The 13,992-nt window shown below is 40.4% G+C and overlaps 1 protein-coding gene across 7 annotated transcripts in view; it reads left to right on the top strand.

Annotated features, from left to right (window-relative positions):
• The window catches only part of SRGAP2 (SLIT-ROBO Rho GTPase activating protein 2), a 215,113-nt gene that overhangs the window by 59,092 nt on the left and 142,029 nt on the right, over positions 1–13,992 (top strand). For all 7 annotated transcript variants that reach the window (XM_079978969.1, XM_079978967.1, XM_079978968.1 and 4 more), the window contains one exon: positions 8,734–8,926. In XM_079978969.1, the coding sequence (XP_079835095.1) occupies positions 8,734–8,926 (193 nt within the window). Of the gene's footprint in view, positions 1–8,733; positions 8,927–13,992 lie in introns of those variants that run through there.

The following is a 13,992-nucleotide window of genomic DNA, read 5'->3' as shown; positions in this document are numbered from 1 at the left end:
GGCAGTTAGCATATGGAGGGGGGAAGGGTTAGTTAGAGTTAAGGTATGTTAAGGAAGAGCGGTTGGCATTGGTGGAGGAGAGAAAACATAAAAAGAAAAATCTTGTTTAGTCTCTGGATTTACTACTGTGGGGATTATTGCTTACGAAGATAGCATCTGTTTATTATTCAGTTCTTCAGTAATTATGAGAAGTTTTCTTTTTATTAAAAAAAACACATCTGTCTCATCTCTGTCTCTTTTGTAAGTGTGAAATAAAATAGCTCGCTGAATCTATCTCTTGCAGGGTGTGGCACTCAGAATAGCATCACCTGTTCTTCAGCTAGTGCAAGAGATGCAAGTTTTCATCTTGGGCCCTTCATACCAAACTGAAGTTAATAATAATAATAATAATAATAATAATAATAATAATAATAATTTATTATTTGTACCCCGCCCAGCCACTCTTTCTGTGCTGTTATAAAAATGTATTGATTATAAAAATGATATGAAGAAATAGAAAACCCACAACCATTCCTGTTGAAAGAGAAAGTTAAAACCTTTGGTAAAAGTACTCTTTGTAGCTGATTTGCCAAAATTATATTCAAAGCACCAAGGCCAATATTTTTGCATTGAAAGTTGATTTATCTTTGGTTTAGAATGATTGACTATTATTTTACCCTAGGAATCTGGAGCCTTCATTAATGTCTCATGATGCATGTGTCCTGAAGGTTCTTTTAAAAGGTGGTGAAATGCCACCGAGTTGCATGAAAGCATATTAACCTGCACTGGAGAGCACATTAAATTGATGCTGCAGTTCCTTAAGGCTGACTTTAAGGTGCTGGTTTCGATCTATGGCTCCCTAAGATTTTTTGGAAGTTGGAGATCTGAATGTTCTTTACATTTCTTCATGATCCTCAAAGTGTTGAGTTGTCAGACTTCAGAGTTATAATTTCTGAAGCTCCACACTTTATGTGCTCTACAAGGATGATAAAAACCCATCATTGTAACTTGCAGTTAAGCTCATCCGTCAAGCTAAGGTTGAGCCTGGTTCTCTCATCTCTTACTTCACCTCCTATGCTTCAAATATTTTTCTGTGTTTTATGGTGCTGCAGGGAAGGAAAATTGTCTCCCACACTTCGTGCTTCTATTAAGCGATTCTAGGTGACAGGCTCCCTGTTGGGTCAGCTGCAGACTGTAGCATGTACTAAGCCTTCAGCAAGCCTGAAAGCAATGCAAATTCTCCTTATGTAGGTTGGTCTTTTGGTGGCTACAGCAGATAAGGGGTTGTTAATTCAGTATATTTTATGTTTGGCTTGTTAAATAAATAAGGAAGGTGAATCGGGCTGGCTCTGCAATTTATGTTATCTCCTCATTGTTTCTGGCTTAGTTCTGTTAGAGGTTCTCATACAAAAATGTTACTCTTTTGTGAGATTTCTTACGTGACCATCCGAGAATGTGAATTTTCAAAGAAAAATTGAGAATGCAGAATGCTGCTGAACTGTTTCTTTAATTGTAAGATTTTTTTTTTTTTAATCCCCTCAAGTTAAATTTACAGGGAAGCTCCATGAGGGCTTGCAATGAGCCTTGCAGATACTCGCTGGTGTCTGCATGTGGCAGAGTGCATGCTGTGAGGATGCTTCTAAATTAGACTCGCTGTTCTAAAAATATTGCAGTGTCTTTGCCCCAAACACACATTTTTCCCATTTCAGGATTCTGATTTGAGGGGGTGATGAAAACATTTTTGCAAGTTTACAGTGAACAGCCCCCCCCCCCAAATCTCTGGATGGATTTCCTTTAAAAACAACAAAACCTTATGATCTCTTTTTTAAAAATAAGGTGAACATATTACCAGATGTTAACAGATAAAATATTAACATATAAACATATATGAGGTTCTTACCCAAACCTTAAGATCTTTTTCAGAGGCACTGCCCCAAGTGCCTCACCAAGCAAAATGAAGTGGCTAACCATGAGGTGTGTGTGGGGGGGTGCCAGAAAAGGTTACTTGGTATCAGCTTCCTGGTTCTTTTTGACATCTGGAGAAGACCTTTTCATTTACCTGCAAAATATTTTTTGGTCTGGTCCTTTGTTTTTAACATAGTTATTTTAAGTTGCATTTTAATGGTAGATTAAACAGGCATTTTTTAAAACAACAACAACAACACATGAATGGCCCACGTGAAGCATGAAGTTGCTCAGGAGAGCCAGTGTTTAATGTGTTGGTAGTGATGTCTGCCATTCAGTGTTAGAAACTGAGATATGAAAGATAGGAGCTAAATGGCACCTTAATCCTAGGTTAAGGGCACCACAGTGGAGTGTCTTGGTGCGGTTTATCAAAAATGCAAAGCTGAAAATGAGTGAACTGCAGCTAAAATCTTATGTTCATTTCCCACATGGTCTAGTCTTCATCAGAAGACTAAAAAAACCCAAAGCCATACTCCCCCTGCCTGCCCCGCCCCCCCCTTATATTCTTATGAAGGGTCCCTTCTGCAGTCTTCAGAGAGTGGCTGGAAGTGGGGAGGCAGAAAAGGGCCTTCCTTTTCTTCCAGCAGGGGCAGTTTTAATCTGAAATCTTAGGCTCACTACTGCACCCAGAGCTCAGAAACTGTTCGCATTAATGAAATTCCCTGTCACAATGGGCGTTTCGAAAGCTGCTGCCATTCAAATTGTGAAGATAGACAAAAGCCTGGCTCAGCTCATGGCACAGAGATGCACTGGGTTCTCTTGGTGAGTTTTCTATCAAGTTATCAACCTTGCAGGAAGAAAACTTTCCCTAGTTAAGGCAGGCTACTGATAATGTATTCTGACCTCCTCCCAGTGGTCTCTGTGTTAAGTTTTGTTGCGGAAATTGGACGGTTGTGCCCTTTCCTCCCATTTGTCCTCTGCTTGTGGTGCACTGTGGTTTTGGGATTATACAGGTTTAAATGACACCCTCCAAGCGAATGAAGATACATATTTTTTGAAAGAAGTGTTAAATTCCAAACTAAATTGGTTCAGGGTAAGTAGTTTAGGTAGGAGTTACCAGTCCTTTCAGTATATTGATTGCATCTGCAGTTTCTTTTGGTAAGCTGTTCTGTAATACAGTGGCCCACTGTGCCTTAGTATGTTCTGACAGGAGGTGGGGGGGGGGGAACCCTCTGCTTGTATAAGGATTGGGATTGGATAACAGGAATACATTGTATAGCCTTGGAAAACTTTCTGGCCTTCAGGAAATTCCTGCATTCTTGACTTCATTTTATTTGCAGCCACAACAACAACAACAACTAAAAACCTGCGAAAACCTAACAGAAAGGGGCACTTGGGCCATCAATGAACTATTGTTCCCCAGTGCCAGCAAACCCAATCAGCTACTGCTTTCCCTCCAATGGAAATGCAGTCCTGTGGAAACTGCAGGTCCTGATGTAGCACATCTCTGCAGAAACAAAAGGGAGGAACCATTGACTGTGGCTTGCAGGGTGTGACATAGTTGTTAGCTTGCTTGGCCCAGTTTGGTTTTACTGAGCATAGCAGTCCCGCCTCATGACAGTTCATAACAACACAAACAACGTAACAGGCTATGTGTAACTATATAAATTCTTTTAAATGTGATTCAACATATCATATCAAAATATATGGTTCTGTAGACCAACTTATCATATAAACGAAACATATTATGAGAAATTAAAGTCCAGCAGATTGATCAGGAAATATAATCTATTCAGTTCTTATATTGGCAATATCCACGGATATCAATCTTGTAGTGTTCCACATGAAGATGCTGTTAAGAATTCTAGTGTTCCTTGTATGCAGGTATCAGATGAAAAACTTGGAAGAATGGCACATGCAGAAAGTAAGTCAAGGATTCCAGGATAATCCCATGCTTCACCCAACCGAGCTTTGTCAGCTGTGCATACTGTGGATTATATAAAGGAACATAATGTGATGTAATTTTATACAAAACCAAGTAAAATAATACACATACTAAACAATAAATTTACATACCGTATTCTTGTATATCAGAGACATGGAACATGGAACATAATGGATTCAGTCATCACGACCATTAACCTAATGCCTCTTTATATAGAGAGAGGCAATATTGACTACAACTACAGGTGGCTATAATTTCCATAAATGCTTCTTAAAAAGACCATATTTTAACCATAAATAAATTTTTAAAGAAATTGATAATATTCCTTTAAGATATTAACCACGTAATAACTCATAAAAAACAGCTGTAATCTAATTCTGTATTCAAGCCTGAAGGATGTAAAGTGTTGAGTAGAAAAATAAATCTGGTTTCTTTCTGCAAAAGAATATTTTTGGCTTGTTCTATAGGTCCTTGATATGCCCAGATGACAAAAAAATGTTTGATCCTCATCAGAATCCTTAAAAGCATCTTCACGTAGAACACTACCAATCAGTTGGCTGGGTTTCAGAGTATGGTGGTGTACTTTGAACACAGTGAATTCTTCCTACAAAAAGCAACTGAAAATATTACGGGAGCTTGTTTTATCTAACAGAGAAAAATAATTCCGGAAAAAGCTAATTAGGCAGCATATAGCAAGCGATCAGATTGTTATTCATTGGTCTCTTTAGACCAGGCATTCCCAAACTCAGCCCTCCAGATGTTTTGGGACTACAATTCCCATCATCCCTGACCACTCGTCCTGTTAGCTAGGGATGATGGGAGTTGTAGTCCCAAAACTTCTGGAGGGCCAAGTTTGGGGATGCCTGCTTTAGACCTTGCTTCCCTGCACAGGTCCCAGAAGACCAGTACGTACTCTTGATTTCTCCTACTACAGGCTGGCTGTTTCAGCACCTTACATTCCCTGTGGGATTTTGCTGTCTCAGAACTAGCTCTTTAGGCTGCCATCGCTACCTGCCCCCAAAGCTGCAAAAATTATTTCCTCAGCAGGTGTAAGTGTCATGATTGCTATAGAAACTACTGGATTTTCTGTACTCCCAGCCTTCCTAAGAAATCAATGAAAAGCAAGCAGGAATGGGAAGCTGTGGTGAGTGAAAGACATGTATTGACATTATCTCTCCAGGGGGGCAACACCTACCCACCCCCATAAGGCTTCTTTCTTACTTATACATTTGTATTCTGCTGTGCAGCTGCACCCATGTGCATCTGTGGAACATTTTTAAAACCATTTCTACCACCTTTTAAAAGTTTTTGAGCTCTGAGTCTTTGTATACTATATGAGAAGAGCTGTTGTACTGCATCTAAAATTTTCTGTGGAATTAACTGGAACACTATAAAGCAGCTAATTGGATTATATATACTGTACACACACACACACACACACACACACACACACACCCCATTGGTCTTCAATTACTGGGTTGTGAAGTGTCCAAACTGAGTGATGCCCTTTTTTTAAAAGGTGACTTGCAGTAGCAAAACCATTGCATCGTTGTTTTTAAAAGCTGCTTTAAGAGAAGTGGGGGAAGGGTTGTATGGTAAAACTATTAAGAGTGAGTCCTGTGTTTGGAGGTTGAGTTAAATATGCTTTGGGTTCAAATGCTGAAGATTATTATTAGTATATATTCTATTCATGCGATGGATAGGACACACGAAGACTCCATGCAGTTCTTTGGGTCCCCTGAACAGTTTCGGATAAAGTAGCTATGAAGTTGAATCTACCACGTGGAAACTTGAAGATGCTCGGCATATCTGATCTGATTGCTCATAAAAATGAAGTGATGTATAAAATGCATTTTCTTTTTCCTTCATTGCTTGATTGTTGGCCAAGTTCATTGTGCTGCTTGAAGGTTAAGATGATTCTTTCAGCTTTTCCAAGGGAAAGCTTTTAGACCTCTGAACATTGCTCTGAACAATGTGGTTTCAGTTACTGACCAGATACCTACCTGTAGGTTCCTTTTTTCAATCAGTATTTTTTTCTCATTTTGGATGTTATATCCAGTTATGGCACCCTTGCATAAATAGGGACTTGGCTGCAGCATTCATCCTTGCTCCCTAATATGCTTAGAGGGTTGTGGAGGGGTGGGGGCTTTGGAGCAAATGGGGGGACATGGGAGCTGTGGGGGGAAAAAGAAGGACTGGGGAAGTCTCAGCAGCTGGTGTGATGTTGGAACTTATCCTTGCTTCTTTGTCTGTAGTTTGTGTGCATATAAAATGGGCCATTTAAAAAATAAACACTTGCAAAAGTGCTCTAGTGCTGTTTGCACTGAGTTTTGTATCCAAATGATCCAGAGTCGTAAAGAAAAGACAGAAGCTCAGTGAATGCTAAGTGTTGCATTTGCTTATTTATGTTGTTTGGTATCAATTTGATCTGGGAATGAGACTGTTATATAAATAACTGAGATCGGCCACAGAAAATTCACAGACATAGCAGGCAGTTCTAATTAGCTTTTCAAATGTCCAGAGAGTTTTGGAGGAAAAGGCATAGCTGATCATTTTCTTGGGCATTTAGGGGGCTGAGGCATTATTAATGGATCTGCAACCAACTTATTTAATAGCTCAGTAGCCAAAGGCCGTAGGTTGGTGGGGTTTGATATAATAACTGAGAATGGTACTTTTAGTTGCCAGATGTGATGTCACTTGTTTAGCTTTCCCATGGGTCAGAAATATATAGTTTGATACTTCCAAAGGCTATTGCAAACATTGTGTGGTCTTAATAAAACATTTATCTGCCCAAGTAGTAAAAATGGTATATTAACAGCCATGTCATCTATGCTAAAACCACTCTCTGTGCAGGCGAAAGGAATCTGCCTGAAAATTTTGCCCAAAGACATCCTTTTCATGAAAAATGAAACAGTCTTGTGACCTTTTCCAATTGGGAATGCGAATCAGTTGGACCTTCCAAAGGCAAAGTATTCTCAATTTGATGTGCTGCATTTAATTGCAGTGGCGCAGCTGGAGTCCCAGCAGCTAATTGAATAATCCCAAATTGGTGTCTTCTGGGAATGCCCGGCATGATCAGTGCTTTGGTTTTGCCCTAGGAATAGCCTGCAAAGGAATTTGATGGAGAGTCTCTGGAGAGAATTTGAGCTAACACGGTGAATTGCAGTGTTAGCCGGCCCTGTGGCCCTTATCTAGAGAGATTCAGTACATTTTTGGACAATGACCGCTTCGTTGGGATGCCAAATGTGCCCTTGACACTGCTGATTGATAGAATCTTCAGCAGTAAAAGCCTTCCTTGTAAGTGAACTGTATTGGGTTCCAAGTTGCTTTGTTATCCCTTGGCCACAGTGTCCAAAACACAATTATAGTTATTTTTCTGTCTACAGGCACACTTAATCATGGAGAGCTTTTGCTGACATTGAGGTTGGTTAGAGGCCAGAGGGGAAGTGAGAGGCATGGGGAGCAATTTTAGCCTTGATTTTACTAACTGGCTTGTACATAATATTTATAGCATTCATATCCTGCTCTTTCTCCAAAGAGTGAAGGGCAGCATACATAGGGCCATCACATTTTCATTCTCAGTAGCCTTGTGAAGTGGGTTACACAGTGGGGCTAAAATACATATGATGCTAATTGCATTATTCCCAATTATATTGTGTGTTCTTTTAAAAATATAATTACGGAGAGTGATTTTAATTGGGAATGGAGTGGGAGGGCTTAACTCTTTCATTCTTGCCAAACAGCAGTCAAAATTGTCTCCTTTGCTACAGTTAGGCTTTGGGGTGGAAAAGACACTCCCATGGGACACCCCCATATTTGTAATGTGGGATGGATTTATTTTGTCACCAGTGGTTGGGGAGGTTTAAAAATCTCTCCATGCACTGTCCATGCATTTCTAGTCAGTCCCCATGCCTGACATGAAATGTTAGAGAACCACATTGTGATTGGAAGTAAAACAAAAAGTGGAGCATGTGGTTTGAGAAGCATAGAATCACAGTTGGAAGGGACCCTAAGGATCATCCAGTCCTACCCCCTGCAATGCAGAAATATGCAGCTGTTCCATATGGGGATCAAACCTGCAACTATGGTATTATCAGCTCTAACCAGCTGAGCTATCCAGCTTAGGCCCAGTGTGTGTAAGCTAAGGCCATCCAATATGTATTCTGAATTGGTTTGAAATCCAGGTCCTTCAGTCAGGGTTCAAAATTAGCAGGGCACCAGGCGCATTTCATTCCTAAAGATTCTCCATTTGCGAGCACCTCAAAAAGTCTGAATTGCCATTTTTTGTGTCTGGCTGACACTCAGGGATTACTGAAATGTATGTGCTTTGAAACTTCAAAGTGTATGTTAAGGATAGACAATATGTTAAGGAGTTTAACAATAAAGTGTAGAGTATTTTGAAAACTGAAGTATGGTTCCAATATTTTTATTGTAAACACCAAATTAAACATGTATAAACAATTTCTGTTAAAAATGTGATATTAACATTGTATCACTTATGTGAATTGCAGATTGGTTCATGCTTATGAAAATAATAAAGAGTGTTTCCCACCCTCCCTCCCCCAAGTGACTACTAGACATTATGTTTTGGCGCCTGCAACCGAGGTCCCAGGAGCCATTTGGCTCCTAGCTTCTCTATACGAGTTTCTAACACTGCCTCCAATTATATACTTATATATAACACTATCTGGTACTACACTGTATGATTGTACAATTTTGGCTCTTCTTTAGGTAGCTCAGAGTTGTTGACATGGCTTTCTTAGGCAGTTTCTTACCTGATGCCTGCATAGTTTTAACCAGTGTTCTAGCACTATGACCACCAGACATCTTGTTATATTTTATGCTCTTTTTAAGAATCTGTTTTAACACTCAGTGTGTGGCTTCCCTCCCCCTTTGTTTTACAGAGATCCGAGCCCAGCTTATTGAACAACTGAAATGTCTTGATCAGCAATGTGAGCTTAGAGTCCAGCTGCTCCAGGACCTGCAGGATTTTTTCCGCAAAAAGGCTGAGATCGAGATGGATTACTCCAGGAACTTGGAGAAGCTAGCTGAACGATTTCTGGCAAAAACAAGGAGCACCAAAGACCAGCAATTCAAGTAAAGTGTTGTTTCTTGCACAAACCTATCTATTTATGAATGAATGAATGAATGAATGAATGTGTATAACAAAGTACATGGTGTTTTCTTCTTCCTGTTTGGTTTTTTCCTGTCTTCCTAAAGCTGAAGAGTAGTTTTTATCCTGCTCCTCCTTCCAGATTTAGCTTGGAAGGGTGGGGCACTCAAATGTGTTGTGTCAGCGTATGTGATCTCTGCAGCATCACAGCACTTGTGCTCATCTCTTGGTTGCTTGCCCAGTGGGAAGATGCACAGTCTCCTGTGAAATCTGGTGCTTTTATGTCCTCTGTTACTGCTTCCTTCCCTCCTCTTTGTGCGTTAAAGACAAGGACCCCAGAGTAGAGGATGCAAATCTAACACATAACTGGTGTTTGTGAGTATAAAGTGTGGCCATTGGAAAGCAAGGGTTCTTCCTAAAGCTGTGCCACTGTAGCTTGTTGCTGATCTTTGTGAACTGTGGCCGCTGTGACTTTGTTTGAAGTGCTTCAGCTTTGATGCCTGTGAGAGGTTTCACACATGCAAGCAGCCCCAGCATTTCCCACCTATTTGCCATGGGTTGCTAGCAGGGGCTCCTCCCATTCTCTGTTATGATAATCACTGGCGTCAGTGACAGGATGTGCAAAAGGAGAAGAGGAAATGAGCCTCTCCTGCTGCTTATATTGGCTTTGAGAATGGATATGGATTGCGAATCCTCTGAAAATGAATGGAAGGCTGTTTGACATCAATGTCAAAGGAAGGGGGCTCAGTATTGTATAGCTGTGTCCTTCAAGCCTGAAGGACAGCAGTCAGAGTGGGTCACCATCTATGTCTGACAGCCACAGTTTGAGGGGGGAAGGGATAAAGAGAGAGAGAAGCTGCTTTTGTATCAAAGTCATAAGTGAGATCTTAGGGAGTATATGTGACCATGATTCATTCTTGCTTCCTCTGCCAGCAACATTATTTCTGGAGCTGCATGTATGCACTTGAAGATGGTGCTTTTAAAGGGAACTGCCCCCAAAATTGTGAGCCAAATGGGGCAGTCCTCTGCATTTTCATTGTCTCAGTAGGACGTGATCTTTTATCCCATAGCTCCATGGCTCTGGTGAGTTACGTGTTTCATTTTAAAAATTGATATTTGAATAAAAACCTGGTTTCTAATACTATGTATCCCCTCAAGATTGTGTTTGTTTGCTTTGCAAACTTAAAGGTGGCCAAGATACTCTGTGCAAATGCACTAATCCTTCATTCCATTGAGCAATATCCCTGCTATTGTGCATAATTTTATGTAGGATACCAGTATTTTGGAACAGAATGGAAATGTATTGCCCATGAACTCCACCACATGGCAAAGGTGCTTCTGTAATGTCTCAGTGTTCTTATCCTAGAAACTTTATTTTCATCTTAAAATGTTCCTAGCACATACATTTTCAGAGATGTGTATGATAGCATAGAATTGTTTAAAAGAACAGAAACATGGAGGCATCCAAGAGAACTCAATCTAATGGATGTTAGTGTGCTAAACTTCCCTGCTTCTAAAATATCCCTAGCACATTTTTTGATCCCAGGGTTGCAAGTTTCTCACATTTCATGAATGCCAAATTCATGATAGGTTCTGTGGCAGAATATATGCAGCCAACCTCTTGTAGTTTTGCACTTCCAAGACTCATGGGAATGCCATGCAAGAAATGCAAATGATGTGTAAATTAGACATGGCTTTCTGGCTCATTATGAGATCTAGTATTGCTTTCAGATGGATAAGATGCCCATCTTTGGAAAAGGGGAAAGGCCCTGCTTGTTGTCTGTATTGGACTACAGGGAGAAGGGAACCTTCCTAACTTCTGCATAGCTCGACAATGTGCAAAGCCTGTCAAACTGTGTTGTTGGGATAGCAACTGGGATGGCAGCTTGATGTAAAATTAGTGTTGGGATCACAATAATATCTGCTCCAGAATATTCAGCCTGTTCTCTGGAGAAAAGATCCATCTGGGTGAGCCTCAATCCTAAATTCAGTTTGTTTAATTTCCAGCCATTGAGGGATTAGAATGCTTTGTTTTTATTACTCGATTTAATTGCTGTGTTTGGGAATACGGTTTGGCTGTGATGGGAGATGCAACCTTCCTTTTTACTAGAAAGTCTTCCTCTGAAAGCCATTAACTTTTCACCCTTTGGCTTCCCTTTTATACAGCTTTGAAGTGGTTCACCTTTTGTTCTCCTCCTGACTGATACTTAATGCAAACATCCTCATTAAGACATACACTGCACTACATCACTACCAAAGTCTGATCCCCTAAGCATAGCCAATAAAGAGAGTTGTAAGTGTCCTTCTCATATTTATAGAACTATAATTGTGTCTTGAACATTTTTTGTCTGCCATTTTCCATCAACAGCGGGAGGCTTTAAAAATGCTTTAGATCTGCACCCTGTGTGCCGTTAAAGAGAAATGTCAGTTTTGGGTAGTTGTTAGTTCTTGCGTAGTCCAAATGCACAACCCCTAGGTTTTTCCAGTGATAAGTGCAAGAATAAACTTCTGTTTAATGATGGTGTCAAATTTCCCTAGTGGAAATGCTCTCTCATTAGAGACATTTTGCCTATAGCTGCTGCTTTCCTTCTGTTGGGTGTTTCAGTTGAACATTTGATATGGAAGTTGTTAAGCTAGCCAGCAGGCTTTTAATTAATGCTGCAGTGTGTGTTACTCAGAAGTGTTGGGGAACAGTTGTAGCAGATTACTTTTTTTCTTTCTGTTCATGGGTGAAATTTTGTTTGTTAAAGCAGAGTGTCTTGGTTTCCCATAAGATTATAGCCTGAAGTGTGATGAGTATCGAAAGTATATAAAATGGTCAATATGATCCGTTGTTCTAATTTGGAGTACACAACCTTTTAAGTTACAGAAATAACCAGTTTCCTAGCACTGATTCTCACCCATCCCTACAGCAAAATTTTCACAACCCATGAAACCCGTGTTTTGGGCTAATATTCATAGGTTGTTGGGGACCAGAATTCTGTCATGAGCAGCTTTTCCTGTTTTAGTGTTTGCATCTTATAGATGCTATTTTGGTGGTTTACCTGCTGGCACCAGCGGCTTTTAAGCTACTTGTTTTGCAGTGGTGTGATCAATTTTTCCCTAGCCAGTGGTGATTATAGGCTAATATCACTGTTTGCAGCTTTGAAAGTTCCAAGTTGTCTCTTCTTCGTCTTCTTTGGCAATCACGAGTAAGATTGTCTTCCATGAACACAGTCTTAACAATGAGTCTGTAAGTGACAGTGGAGGCCAATTCTGGATCCACACGTCTTTCCACAGTGGGGACATAGGTTTCTGGGTGGGAGTTTATCATGGTGAGGGTTTGCCAAACGTGCCTACCTCTTAGCACGTTTCTCCTTTTCGTCCTGAGTTTGTGTTCATGGCACCTTTGGTAAAGGCTGTTCACCAATTGGAGCGCTTGCAGGTCAGTGTTCCCAAGTTACCAGTGCTTATACTACATTTTTAAAGATTTGCCTTGAGAGTGTCTTTAAACCTCTTTTGTTTTCCTCTGGTATTTCTCTTTCCATTCTTAAGTTGGGAGTAGTTGCTTTGGAAGATGATAATCAGGCATCCGAACAACATGGCCAGTCCAATGAAGTTGATGTTAAAGAATCATTGCTTCAACACTGGTGATCTTTGTTTATTCTAAGTTGTACAAAAAGTAAAGGTAGATATGTTGGCTCATAAGAAGAACTCCAAAATCTGTATTAGTGCAATGTCTTTTTGATAGGCCTACTGAAAATAGCATGCAAGCTTTTGAGTGCTGCTGAACTTTTCACCAGGGTAGGAGATAAGCGAAGCAAAGTTGGGGCAGGGAGAAAAACTGCTGGTGATGATGCCACGAGTCTATATCTGGGATGAATCTTAATGCAGAATGGGGAAGGAAGTAGCAGGCATTCAGATGAAACTCCTTTATGTGCCACACAGCTATTAGGTTGCACCAAAGCCTTCAGGGGAAGGAGAAAAATAGCAAAGACTGATTCCTCAACTCTGGAATTACAAAAATCAACTGTTAATCCCACGTTTGTCCCTTTACCTTTGGGTAAGACACAGAATTTCCATCATAGGTGGAAAACAGTAATAAAAAGAAACTAGGGAGAAAATGCAATCAGCAACAACAGGTAGAGATTAATTTTTGGTCGTGTGCCTAAACGTCAATAGAAGCAAATTTGGTAACTTTACCTAACAGCTGGAGGAAATGTTCCCTCAGAGAATCATGTTTTATCTTCAGGTGATAGAAGACCCTCTTTTTCCACTTCTGCTGTTTAATGGCTAAATTCGGTATATTCATAACCGAATGAAAGGTAGCTGTGTTTGTTCATAAAAAACAATACCAGAATTCATCTCAGGGCAATACCTAATATCAATACCTGCTAGTCAAGCTCTCCTTACCATACGGTGTGACAATTTTTCTCTCCTCTCTCACTTTGCTTTATTTTACTGTCTAGCCTGATGAAGAGCTTAGGAGAACGCAAAACACTTGCACACCAATACACACACACACACACACACACACACACACACACACACGGTTGGCCAGTTTAAAGGTATTCCCCTAATATGGATTTTTGAAATGCTTGTAACTATAAGTCATGTTCCTTCTTGCTACTCAGGAATCCTCTCATCTGAAGATCAGTCTGAGACCCTTTAAATGCCTCTACTTTCCATCTCAGCTGTTTGTGTCACCTGCCATCTGTCTGTCACCCGTGGCGTTCCACAAAAGCCTCCAGTTTGAAACAAGAGAGATGGCACTTGAAGGCCTGTGCTGCAATTCTTATAAGATTTTGTGAGAATAGCAGCATCTTTCTGTCTCTCTTGAATTTTTTTCATGTCTTCTAAAACTCTTATTCTGTAAAGGCAGAGCAAGCAACACATGTAGGCATTGTGCAGTATAGGAACACTCACAAGGATGTTCTTCACCTGTTAGTAAGCCCATTTGACAGGGGACCAAAAGGGCAATATCCCCAATTTACCTCTCTCCTTTCCTGTTTCCAATGAATGACAGGATTTAAGGCCCTTGGGATTCAGACAACATGCTGGTCCCCCACAC

The sequence above is a fragment of the Podarcis cretensis genome, assembly GCF_951804945.1.
Source record: "Podarcis cretensis genome assembly, chromosome: 6".
Taxonomy (NCBI): domain Eukaryota; kingdom Metazoa; phylum Chordata; class Lepidosauria; order Squamata; family Lacertidae; genus Podarcis; species Podarcis cretensis.
The sequence above is the reverse complement of the archived record's forward strand: the minus strand, read 5'-3'. Positions and strand labels throughout refer to the sequence as shown.